We start from the raw sequence: 14,271 nt of genomic DNA, 5'->3' as shown, positions 1-14,271 counted from the left end.
TATTATTTATATATATATATATATATATATATATATATATATATATATATATATATCCGTACTCTATGGAATAATAAGCTGATGAATTCTCTCTCCATCTCTCATATTTTCTCCTTATTTCACAACACGTTATCAGCACCATACCTCTAAATAATTAATAATAACTCTTTTGATTCCTATACATGTACATAATTGCTAACTTCCCTCGATCTGCAACTCTCTCTAAAATCAACTCTCTTCACAAAAACATTGAAGAAGAAGAAGCAGCAACGGCTGGAAGATTAGGAAGACGAGTAGTACACTTCGCCAACCTCCCAATCAATCCAAGCTCCTTATGCCTTCTTCTTACGAATTTGGTGTGATCATAGTATATTGATCATAGTATAATAATTAGGTTAACAACCATTTTTTTTTACGAATTTGGAGAAGGAAATATCCCACATGATCGATCTGAAGCAAAGTTATGTGATGTGAGATTTGCTAATTGCAAAGTCCCTGTTCGAAGAATCTTCGTACCCAATTATATGAATTCTTATCATGAGGGAAAACCAGTTCAAGTTGATAACAAGAACACATCCAATAATTTGTTATTAATCAGGTAAAACTCCCTAATCCCCTATATAATTCATTATAATTTAATTAGTATTACAGATTGGATACGTGTGAAAAAAAAAAAATGGTTGCCGGAAATATCAAATTGTCTGTTGGGTTACTAGAATTGTCTACGAGTAGAGTTTGTTATTCTATATACTTCGTATCTCTATTATTTTGGTGATATAAATTAATGGTCTAAACTTATGAATTGAGTTTTAGATGGAGTTTAAGTTGCTTGCTTGCAATTGGTACTCTGGCTAAGATAATTTAAGGGTTAAAGAAAATTAATGTGGTTCCATTTGCTTTGTCTGGTGATAAATCAATTATTTGATTATTGATGATATGTCGACATGCCGTTATTAATATATGGTTTAATACTTCGTATATGATTGAAGGCATTATTTATGTTGATAGCTATGACCAAATAGGTTTTTTTTGCTTAACAAAATATATGAACCTATTTCATAGCTAAAGCAACCCCGTATGGCACTTTAATTCACTTTTACGGAATTGTTCTCTGTTATTAATCTATTTGATTTTTTTTTTAAGGTAAAACATTTTTTTTTTTTTTCATTTTTGAAATGATATAGTTTCTCTAAGGTGTTTATACATAATGTGAAACTATGTGATTTATATGTTAAATCATGTGCTACATAAGAATTAAATAATGGTATTTGAGAATATTGAGACTTAATTATAAGTTAAGTTTATATCTTATACTATGTACTATAGATGACATGTTTTTGATATATTGGTATATTAAGTGTTAGTTTTGATTTGCTATGTAGTATACATATTGGGTTATAAGTCTAGCTCTACTCAAGTAACCTACTAACTTTGATTAAATTATTAAGTAATCTGATTATGATGAACTTGGATTAAATTTAATGGACTAATTTTTTTTTATGAGAATGCATTGAAGTCTTTAATGATGATCGTAATATTGTTTGTACTTTATGAGTAGTGACATTACTTACACTCGAATGACCACATGATTTCACTGACCATATGAATAATTGTTTAAAGATAGTTGATGTCATAATCAAGAACTAATATTATGAGTATGATTTGGTTTTTTTTTGTATGATATATAGCATTGCTTTTAATAACCCTTATGAGTGAGATTGCTAATATATGCATGATGTTGTATATCAAATTGACTATATTGATATTTTCTAGTTGACCTTAAATTATGTTGATCACAATCCATCTTATTTTTCACATGCAAGGTTGATTATTAGTTTAAAAATGAATGTGGGAAATATTTCTTTATTTTGTTAATTAGATGGAAAAGAATTGATTGTTGAATTATAGTTTGTAACGATAATAATGACTATTACATGAGATACATATGGTTTCCTATAAAACACGGAAAACAAGTAGTATATAGCTAGTAACTTGCAAGTAATACTCTATAATTACATACTCTTTTCCACTTTTGGGCTAGAAGTTATAGATTTTATTAGTTAACTTTATATTTTTATGATTGAAGTATATTATGTTGATTGATGTGTGATCAAATTCAATTATAGTATTATGTACTTACTTGAAGTTGTATTATTGGAATAAAAGTAAATTGACCTAAAATTTCTTAGATTTATAAAGAGTACCCACACACACAGACTTAAAGTTCCTTGCACTTATAAAGGGCCCAAAACCCTTCATGAAAAATAGTACAAAAGCTTAGAAAAGTTGACATAATGTCTTTTAATTTGGTGGTTATTATAGATACCACACTTTGGGTGAATATTAATGATTCATATATTACTAGATTCTTATTCCCAAAATAAATGAGAAATAATTGTATGATTTTCCCAAAATGAATGAGAAATAATTGTATGATTGAGATGATACATGCATGTTTCCATGATGAATATAATTCATGCAAAAGTTATACGATCTACAAATTAAACATGATTGCACAATATCTATGTGAGCAATAGATAGATGGCATTGTGGGAAACTTACTTATAAAAATATATTTATAATGCCCATATTTATAAGAAATTAATATAATTGGGCATGAGTAATGAGTTTATAAGAATCATTTTACTTTGCTTGATACGTGCATTGATAAAAGAATTTATGGCTTGAAAGGTGCAAGAGATTTAAAGTAGTTGGATTAATTTAATGCTCCCACATGCAAGGATTAGGGGGAGATAGTATTTATTTCATTATTTTATGTAATCCTTGCACATAAATAATAAAAATATATTGATGGTCAGTTTGGTACATACATTAACTTAAATATTAACGTTTTATTTAATAAAAGTGGCTATTTCAAAATGATACCATCCTGAAGATGGATATGAATAGATGTCATTATTTATCTATATACCAAATGTAAATGCTCCAATTAAAACTAATGTCCTAGAAAGACAACAAACATGAATTCCTAATGAGCCTAAAGCATGCCTGAAGCGTGGTATTTTAATAGGTTCCAAAACAAAATATAAGAATCTTGAATCAGGAAAAGAGCAATTATAGATAATAGCAAATTTGAGGAAGCGATACATTTTGATAGATCTTTATAAGAGATTATATTTAATAATATAAATATGTACCATGATTATATAGAGTACTCTAGAAGAGTATAGAATTATCCAACAAGCGTAGCATGTATCAAGATTATAGTCAAAACTTCAGCAGAGTATAAAATCTTGGATCAAGTATTAGTTGATTGTCTTGCCAATTATATAAAGAAACACATGTTGGTGTTCTAATATCACATCATATTATGTCTCATAAAGTGATCACCAGTGTTGAAAAACTAACCATAATATAAATTTAGATAAATGATTGGATGTGATAATTAAATTAGGCCATCCGGGTTCAATAAATACCCGTTATGGAAACCTGAAGTTTCATTTGATATATGAAGTTAATTGAATGGCAAGACATAACATTGAGATTGAACTATATTTGGATTGTGATTTTTAAAGATTTGTGTTGAAGAAAATTTCAAGAGATAATATATTCGTTTTGAATAAATTTTCATATGAATGAGTAATAGGTGACTAGAAGTTCACCAGAATAACTTATATATTGTTACATGTTGGTGACCAGAAGCTCACCAAATACAAGTTGTATGAGGAAATTCTGAATATTTAATTAGTATCATACTGTCAAGGTTTCTAGTGATCTAGAAGATCATCACCTAGTAGAATTACATTCAAGTTTATATTTGTATAACAATTCTATTGATTGGGGCTATTGTATGTCAGCACATAAGAAATAGGAAAAGAAAGAAATTCAACTGCACAACATACGTCTTCCCATTGATATTGAATTATTGATCTCTTGAAGAGACCAAATTATGAAAAAAAAAATAAAATAAATACATATGCGTTATGCAATGTATAGCTAATGAAGAAATGATTTTTCTTTAAGATTTCTCTCTAGAAGAGATAAAAGCTTGTTTAATATAATTCTCCTGAGAGATAAATTTTCTTGATTATGATCCTCCCATGAAATGAATTTTAATGCAAATTTGTATACTAAGTTGGTATATATAGAATTAGACGCCCCCTATAAATGAGATATTTTACCAACTTAGGGGAAGAAGAATTAGCAAAAGTTGGAAAAATCGGAAAATATATAATTGATGATCCCTATAAAGGTAGTTTGAAAAGTTATATATGCCAACTTTTGTCTATATATTATCAAGATATGTTGCACATTTATGATTTGATTTGTATTCATTTATGACTCATGTTGCATAGCGTTAAAGATACATTTTGGTCATATTAAATTATGTGTATACATTGAGATAAAATCTTGCCAATTATACTTGAATCACTACACCTGAAGTGTAGGTTGGATGACTGGTTCCAAAATAAAGATATGATATGTGGAAAGATAGTGCAGTTAATACTTTTAATAGTGTAATAGTATATAAATACCATAATGTATGAAATACCTCAAATAAAAGTGGTATATATATAGATATCTGAATTATTACAATAGATGGCCTATGATGTAAGAAAAATTTATGATGGTACCAATGAAAAATGTATTCAGATATCATTGTCGAAATAGCATGCAAATTAAAATTTTACCCTGAGGAATTATATGATGATACCGGTATATGATGGAACCGACAAATAATGCATATGCATGATAGAATGGACTAGTGAATAAGGAATTTGGAATATATGTCCATTTTGATGTCGACATATAATGATCAAAAGTTTATTATGGACCAGAAGTCCAATGAAATATGGATTTTTAAATCCACACTGTATAGTGTCTTGCATTATTTTGAGTCATATATATGTTTATATGCATGTATAAGTCATAGGTTAACGGATTGTTCATTGCATATGTCAGTAGTTGTTAAATGCATTACCTATTGTATATTTTGCTTTATGTTATTATGTTTATATATCTCATATTGCATGCATTAGTTTCTATACAATATTTGTCGTGTATGTGCATGTTTATTCAAAGTATAGTAAGACATATTTACAACCTTTGATGGAAAATTAGAAAGACATATTTATATTCCAACGGACTTATAATTATGATGAAAGTATATATGACGTTGATTTAATATTATTTATGAATCATGTAAGAGAAGTTCCCGAAGAACTTATATGCAACGTATTTATAGCCCTACAAATTATATATCTTGAATATTGCAATGATTATCAAACTCTTGAAAGTCTATGTGACTACATCATTGACTTCTCAACCTGAAGTTTGAGCATATGAAAGTTAGTGAGATTTGCTTTTGTATTTGCAAGAGAGCCATCGTGTTAATTATGAAACGTCTAAGGAATATCAATGGAATACTTATGCGTGAGAATGTTTTCTTATGGTCCAGAAGAACCATGATTAGCGTATCTAATTACATGTGTTATATTATAATTCAGATGAGATTGAAGACGACATTAATAATATCAAGTTTTGTCATCAAATTATTATTAATGAATGTTTGATCAAATAATGATCATCGATTTCTATTATTCACGACCTCCAGAAGAAGGCCTAACCGCATAAGTTTAACTTTTAAAGTAACTTTATTCAAACAGAGGTTTGGAATGATGTAGAGATAAATACATGTATGGTGAAATGAAGACATTTCACATGTTCACTTGAAGACTTGGAGATGCACTTTCAGTTTAGGAGGATCGAAGACCAAGAATGATATTTGACTACATATTAGAAGATATCCAATCATATTGGATCCATTGTTGCGGCACTAGAAGATCTCAAGTTATGTATTCATCAGGAGTAGAAAATACGCGCTGCACTCTTTTTCCCTTGACCATGGTTTTGTCCCACATTGGGTTTTCCTGGTAAGGTTTTTAATGAGGCGGCATCTCGAGCGTATTACGAAGAATGTTGTACTCTTTTTCCTTCATTAGGTTTTTTTTATCCCACAGGATTTTTCCTAATAAGGTTTTAACGAGGCACACTCTTCGATAATGGACATCCAAGGGGGAGTGTTATGAAATATTTGTGGATATCCATTATCCTCGTATCATTCCGGAATATTCTAGATCTAGGCTTTATTGTTATCTAAGCAAACCCTAGTTATATTGTATATATATATCCGTACTCTATGGAATAATAAGCTGGTGAATTCTCTCTCCATTTCTCATATTTTCTCCTTATTTCACAACAGAAAACTATATTTCGAAAATAAAGAAACATTTAGAGTAGTTTTAATTTTTTTTAACGGGTGTCAATTCGACAACTATTACACCTTAGTGACTTCTGATCTCCACTGATTTTAAAAAGCAAAACACTACTTGCTACTCGTACATGCCTACATCCTAAAATTAGAAATATTAGTGCTTGAAGTTGAGAGTGACCAACTAAGTATGCCAATAACAATAATAATAAGAAGGTTTACTAATTATGCCAATCGTCCCATAGTCCCATGTATGTATCATTATAACGTCCCATCACAAATCTAAGTCAAAAAACCACCTCCTCAAAGTCTCAAACAGTTAAAAAAATACTTGGAAGAAACGCAAATTAATGTTGTTAATCCTATCTTCTATCTTATATGTCTTCAATTCAATACGTCTTGGTCTTGCCATCAACAAGGTGGCGTTGAATCCGGAATAATCGTTAATTATATGATTAAAATGTTGTTAGAAGTACTTTCGAAGAAGGTGTGTTAATTTATATAATTGGCTGTCTGTTTTGGTTCATTAATTTTAGGATTAAGTTGTAGAAAAGAGGCTAGAATTCGTATCACACCCACTGTTTTGCTTGCTATATAATTTTATAAGTCCAACAAAATTCCTTCCTTAGGGCAGTTAGTCAAAAACGAGGTTTCTCGTGACTCTAATTCAACTATAAGTCTACAACCTAGCTCAGACAAGTACAGACAATATATACTATTGAGTGTAAGAGACAATGACTTACAGAGTATTTTGAGCGAGAGCGTTAGCTCAATTGGTTAGAACTTCCCTCTCATTTGCAGGAGACCCTAAGAGCAATTCTCATCATCCGTTCTTATGGCTATACATAAAAAAACACACACACCCAAAAAAAATTAAAACTTCAATAAATACTAAAATAATTAGTAAGTAAACTAAAATAGTGAATGTTTGCAAGAAAATAATTCCTTCAATTTCATTAATTTTAAATTTTTAAAGAAAAATTGTCAAGCTTGTATATGTACTATGTCTTATGTACGTATATAGGTCATACATTTGTCTGGTCTTACGTACGTGCGGCATGGACTTGGCACTAAGAAACCACTTCTCGAAAATGGCATGCACTAGGCAACCTTACAACTTTTTTGATAGTAACCTACAATTAATCTATTGATGTTATTGGAGTATACTAAACCAAATAGAATGCCCAATTGCTATATTTTGACAATATCTTCTTTTACTATACTCTTTAAAATAATTATGTGAAGTTTAATTGGATTTAATGGTCATATTATTTGTTTTATTTAACAAAGACTTAGTTAGCTATGATTACGTAAAAATGAATTAGAATGTAAATTCTACATGATTATATTAGCAGTGTCGTATATGTCGGTCATTTCTCTACACTACACCTCGGAGGAAATAAACAAATTTTATCGATCATATATTGCACATGTACAATGTCCCTTTCTACAACACAAACACACACATGTATGAAAAACACATTATTGTACTGTAAACATATCAAATCACTTTCTTTGTGGAAATATAAAACAAACTAACAAACTACTTTACACTCCATTCTGGAGTCATTTCAACGTGGAAATATAAAAAGGAAAAAATTACAGTGTAAAAAAAATAAAATTACAGTCTCTAAATTTGTAATAAGTTGTGTACATTAAAGATTAGAACCTATATGTAAATGAAAGGAAAAAAAAAAGGATAGAATGAAATAAAAGGGATTTTAGTAAATCAAATTGAAATCAACGCAATATATAGGGAAAGTAATTAAATTAATGTAGAAACTATTTTCATATTTAGCAACAAATCAGGCAAAATGTACGATTGAAAATTTACTCTAAAGTTTCCTTATATTTATTATTTCATTTCCTTTCCAACAACCAAACATTATAAAAATATCAAGTCAATAAAAAGAATTATTTTTTCCAAAAAGAATAACAAAAAAAGCATGTTGTGGTAAAAGAATAGACATAAAATAGAAGAGTTGAATTTCCTATAAAAAGGCAAATTAGTTGAGAGACAACATTATAAACGAGTAAACCGAAAGAGCAAAAAAAAGAGAGAAAACCAAAGAAAAAAGGGAGAAAAAAAAAATAGAAATGGAAAACGGTGGAACAAACGTTAATGGTGTGAACAAAACATGGAGATTCAAAGGAAAAGAAGATGGTCACAACAATGGGGGGTGCACAGTAATAGCAAAAGCCGAAAATACGAATACAAATGGTACGAAAAATACGAGTAGAGGTGTTACGGTTAGAGAAGCTAGGACTATGATTATGGAAAATTTAAACCCTCATGATGAAAGGCCAATGCTTGCTCTTGCTCATGGTGATCCTTCTATTTTTCCCTGTTTTCGGACTTGTCGAAATGCCGAGGCCGCCGTTGTTGACGCTCTTAGCTCCGGTCAGTTTAATTCCTATGGCACCGCCGTTGGCCTCCTTCCTGCTAGAAAGTATGTTTCCTCATCTCTTAAATTTTTTGTTAGTGATAATTAAATAAATAAATTATTATTCATATTGAGTTATTGAAATTAGTAATTTTAGAATAACATAAGTGTACGTACAATATTTTGTTAAGGCATGAAATGAGGTTTATGAATGTCATTCAAGTAATTTATGGGGTTATTGACTTATTTCTATACATCTTTTTTATTCTATGATTTATATTAATAATAATAAATAGGGGAAAATATAGACAGAATTACATGAAAAATTGATTAAGAGTAAACTCATTAGATAATAGTAAATTAATAACCACTTCCTTTCCCTATTCTTTTTTCTGTTTTGTTTTTGATAGTGGTAAGATTTTGTCAAAAAAACAGCTTTTGAATAGGTTTAATTGTAGAAAATCAATATAATTATGCTTTGAAAATTTCCCAAATTCTTACTTGACGTAGTCTAGTGATTGTCCTGTCAACACGTTGAGTAATTATTAATTAGTTGTACGAGATCGAATTGAATATCAAGGAACCCCGCTCCCCCAATTTTAAAATTAAGAAGATTTGGACTTGGTTGACTAGAGTATTGTCTTGGAATTAAGGGTATATCAACATGTACGGAAAATTAATAGAGTAGAGAAATTATAACGAGGAATAACTACAACTTTGAAAATGAGATTATTCAATCGCGCTCCTGCACGATAATCATAAAATTGAGTTTAAGAGATTGATTCACATAATTAATTGCTCAATATATGATTTGCAGCGTGTATCTTGTTAGTGTATGAATTTATCTGATAAGATAAGAGAAATACATTGTAACATAAAAAGGAATGTTACAATGCTTATTAAGATGCCAATTAATGTGATGTTACACGAATTTGTAACCTTCATCGAAAATGAGTATCAAAAGATCATTATAAAGCTCGTATGGAGAAATTGATTCAAGGCTTTTAAACCTGTTATTTACAACAATTACAAGAATTTGCGATACAGGTTTTATTGCATTTTGCTAACATTGAGTAACAAATTGACCATTTTAATGATTAGTCTTACATATTATGTGAATGAAAGAATACGTACTTAAATGTGACTTGCTATATAATTTTTTTTTTAAAGTAATTTTCCAATTGAGGAAGTCTCTTTGTTTAAATTGTCATATTTTCTCAATCTCTCATAATGATTTAAAAATTTGATGGATTATTTTGCAAGAAGATCCTCTAGGGCATTTGCCTAGTTGAAGCACTCTCACGCTATTCTAATCCTAACATCCAAATCGATATCATACCAATATTCAAAATTCGAATCCAACTATATAAACCATTACAATTTTTAGTCTAAACTAGAGATTTCTAAATTGTCTGTATTACGAAGTTTTATGTCAGATTACTCATATTACAAAATATTTTTCAACTCGATAGCATACACGACTAGTATTTGTGGACGAAAGTGCAGAAAATGCCACATGTTTTGTAAGGGGGGGTAGATGGAGTAGTTTACACGATTAAATATGTGAAAGAATGTCGTCAGTAATCCTTATGCTTAAATTAGGGACCATATTTCATACTTTAATTTTGGTCCCTCCTAATATTATGTTGCCTACTCTTTAACTAATCCAACCATACGTAAATATTGCACATTTAAAGGTTGCATTTATTTTCTCTGATATTACCTTGATGTGTTACTCAAATTTGCTGGTTGTTCTTGAACAGGGCTGTGGCAGAGTACCTTTCTCGTGAACTTCCCTATGATCTTTCCGCAAATGATGTAGTCCTTACACTAGGTTGTACTCAAGCAATTGATATTGCACTTACTTCACTTGCTTCTCCTGGTGCTAATGTATTGCTACCTAGACCCGGCTACCCGTACTACGAAGTTTTTTCAGCTCATATCGGACTTGAAACACGTCACTTTGATCTTGTCCCGAAGAATGGTTGGGAAGTTGATCTTGATGCTATTGAAGCTCTAGCCGATGCCAATACCGTGGCTATGGTTATTGTAAACCCCGGAAACCCTTGTGGTAACGTTTTCACGTATAACCATTTACAAAAGGTATAATACGGAAATAATGTGCTAGACATTAAGAGTACAATACATTCATTTTAAATTGACCGTCGAAATAATCTCTAATATACAAGTATAAGTGAACAAATGTTTAAGCGATTAAGAATTACTAATCCATTGTGTTGACAGGTGGCAGAGGTTGCGAAAAAACTTGGGATTTTGGTGATTAGTGATGAAGTTTATGGTCACCTTACCTTTGGAAGCAACCCATTTGTACCAATGGGTGTGTTTGGAAACATTGTTCCAGTCATTACTGTTGGGTCGTTATCCAAGCGATGGATTGTTCCTGGTTGGCGCCTTGGTTGGCTTGTCACAAATGATACTCATGGCATCTTGCAAAAATATGGGGTACGTGTACCAATTACTTTCTTTTCGGTTATATACTCTGTACTTTGTATGTTACATATAAATACAAAGGATATAGTTCATTCCTCTGTTAGAATGTAGATATAAAAGTGGTTGTGAGATTGAATCTCATTAAGTTCGCCTTGGACCCCTCAAGTGAACTCCTTAGCGTTTATATACGTTTTGCCCCATGATACATACCATGTTGCATAGATGTATTACTTGTAGATAAGTTTATATTGTAATGAAATTATACTATTCAAATTAAGTACAACTATACAGTGTGTAACTCATGGTTGTCTTTGGTTTTGGTTGTAATAGGTCATGGAGAGCATTAAGCGTATTGCAAGCATATCTGCTGACCCTGCTTCCTTCATTCAGGTTACAAATTTGACCATTATCTCATTTAGATCCTATTTTCACACATTGTTTTAAAATTCATAAATTTGTCTCTAATATTTTTTACTATGATATGAATGATGGATAACAAATCCCACAATTTTCAGGGGGCAGTTCCTCAAATTCTTGAAAATACAAGCAAGGAATTCTTTTCAAGAGTCATCAACATTCTAAAGAATGATGCAGATATCTGCTATGAGAAAGTTCAAGAGATTCCATGCCTCATTTGCCCATATAAACCAGAAGGATCCATGTTTGTGATGGTAAGGAACAAATTTAATCATAAAACGTGTTCCCACGCCTCAAATATATATATTGAGATCACATCTAAATACATTCGGTAACCTTAACTTTCATTCAATAACTTTTTTTTACAATTATATATACAGTAATAGAAATGTTGTTGTCACATTGGTAGTATAAATACACTAATATAACCGTTCACCGTTGTCGACTAAAGAGAGCCATCATTTGACGTTATTTTCAATTTTTAACAGTATAACTTGATACTAGTCAAATACAAATCTAAAATAATTAATGATATTACAGTATAACTTGATACTAGGGGCAAATACAAATCTAAAATAATTAATGTTTTAACAGTATAACTTGATACTAGTCAATTATAGTACTAGTATGACTTATGACTGCCATGACATGCATGTTGCAGGTCAAACTAGATTTGTCTCAATTAGATGGAATTATTGACGACATTGATTTTTGCATTAAGCTTGCCAAAGAGGAGAAGATGATCATCCTACCAGGTAAGAAATTTCAAATTTTACATTTCTACTTTTATCCGAAATTAATTGTCACGCTATTAAAGTTATTTCAAACGGAAGTAACATCAAATCACCCGTGTATAGGAAATATATGAATGTATAACACATTTTAGCGTGTACCCAACATTTATTTTTTGGACCAAGTAATTAATATCTTTGGTTATTTAATTTATTACGTTGAATAGGTGTGACAATGGGAGCAAAGAATTGGTTGCGCATAACTTTTGCGTTGGAGCCAACAGCTCTTGAAGATGGACTTGAGAGATTGAAAGCATTTTGTCAAAGACATGCTACAACAAACAAATAACTTTGGTTTTCCTAAATTTTCCTTTTTAGGAAGAGTGACAAAACAATTAATTGTTAGGTATGGATGAGATGTTTCCTTTGCGCCTAGGTTAATCATTATCTTTCCTACTTTCTTACGTACCATTCTTAAAAAGTGGTTGTTTGGCATTTAAATTAGTTTGAATATGGGTGTTTAGACTCTTGGAAGATTTTCTTGATCTTCATTTTGTATGTAATCGATAATTTTAATTTAGATGTTCCCTGTTATCTTCCTTTTGATTTATGTTGAGGATAATGTGTTATGGAAATATAAAGCAACTTATCTTCATTTTGAATTTGATTTATGTAGAGGATAATATGTTGAAATGGAGTACTATTTAAAGAGAGGTAAGGTATTAATCCTACAAAATCTCTTTTTTCTAGCTAACGAGCCTAAACTTGATTTTATTGGCAGAATTTGTGTAAAGAATGTCAAATATACAACTTTTCACTGCAATTCTTCAAAATACTCTATCCTGAAAATCAAAGAAAAGGTTTGCCAAAAAAAAAGTATCATACATGTATTTATTCATTTTTACACCGAGTTTCACAATTATGTTGTGAAGTAGTATATATATATATATATATAATAGGCATCTTTGGAGAGCATTCGGAGCGCCACGTAAGAAATATACTTATTTCGACCAATGATAAAAGAGATTTATATTTTATTTTTGAATTAAAAAATTATATCGCCACCTAGGTAAACGTAACGAATTAGATTTGATATATTTAAAATTTTTGTGCCACGTAGATTAAAAACCAAGAATAAAATTATTTTATAAATTAATGGTAAAAAAATGTAGGAAAAGAGATATTTATTAAATCATTACTACGAGTATAACAAATCCAAAAAAAAAATGTAAAAAGATAAAGCTCAAAAAAAATATTTATTAAATAATTAAAATCATATAAGAAATAATATTAGATTTAAATGATAAATGACTACAATAAAGTTTGATACCTATCATTATAAGATAAATTTAAATAGTGTTTATGATAATAAAGTAAAATTTATTCCTTAATTATAATGAAACTAAAATTTGTGATACGTACCATTATAAATTGACGCATCATATGACACCAACAAAACTTCGTGTCAAAATTCAAAACCAAATGTTAGCTTAATTTTGTGTTAGTAATTTTGTGTCAGTTTTAGATCATCAATGGCTGGGTAATTCTTAGCTTAATTTTTAAAATCCATGTTTAAATTTATATTTGTAACTATTGCTTACATTGTGTTTATTTGGGATAGTTAACGATTATATATTTATGTTTTGTTTACTGAATTTTGTTTATGAAGATCTAATTTAATTAGAGAATTAAATTCGAGTAAAAATGATTGAAAAATCAAAATACGAGTTTCTCGCTCGCCTGTTTGACATACTTACCTTTCGCAAACAAGATAGCTTAATAAGTTTGGATATGGTTCTATTGAACGATGAGGTATTATATCTTATAAATTGTTTACATTTATTAAATTTACCTTTTTTAGTTTTTATTAATTAATTTTATTAAAACAAAAATTTTTGTGATTGAGGTAGCTTAATCAAGTCATTCAATTAACTTAATTTTTTAATTTTTAATTACAGGGTGATTACTATACTTTCATGCCCCGATTATAGCCAACTCTGTTCAACACTTTCGTCCAAAATTTATTGAACGAAAAGTTTTCTCCTTAAAAAAACTT

At 29.8% G+C, this 14,271-nt stretch overlaps 1 protein-coding gene across 1 annotated transcript; it reads left to right on the top strand.

The window, feature by feature from the left end:
* Positions 1 to 7,988: 7,988 nt before the first annotated feature.
* On the top strand, positions 7,989 to 12,876 carry LOC110732609 (probable aminotransferase TAT2). Its single transcript, XM_021912571.1, has 7 exons — positions 7,989 to 8,682; positions 10,380 to 10,719; positions 10,861 to 11,079; positions 11,398 to 11,457; positions 11,583 to 11,738; positions 12,146 to 12,239; positions 12,443 to 12,876. Exons 1-7 carry the CDS (start codon positions 8,330 to 8,332, stop codon positions 12,562 to 12,564), a joined length of 1,344 nt encoding a protein of 447 aa, XP_021768263.1. The 5' UTR covers positions 7,989 to 8,329; the 3' UTR covers positions 12,565 to 12,876.
* The last annotated feature ends 1,395 nt before the right edge of the window (positions 12,877 to 14,271 follow it).

The sequence above is a fragment of the Chenopodium quinoa genome, unplaced genomic scaffold (genome assembly GCF_001683475.1).
Source record: "Chenopodium quinoa cultivar QQ74 unplaced genomic scaffold, ASM168347v1, whole genome shotgun sequence".
Lineage (NCBI taxonomy): Eukaryota > Viridiplantae > Streptophyta > Magnoliopsida > Caryophyllales > Amaranthaceae > Chenopodium > Chenopodium quinoa.
The sequence above is the reverse complement of the archived record's forward strand: the minus strand, read 5'-3'. Positions and strand labels throughout refer to the sequence as shown.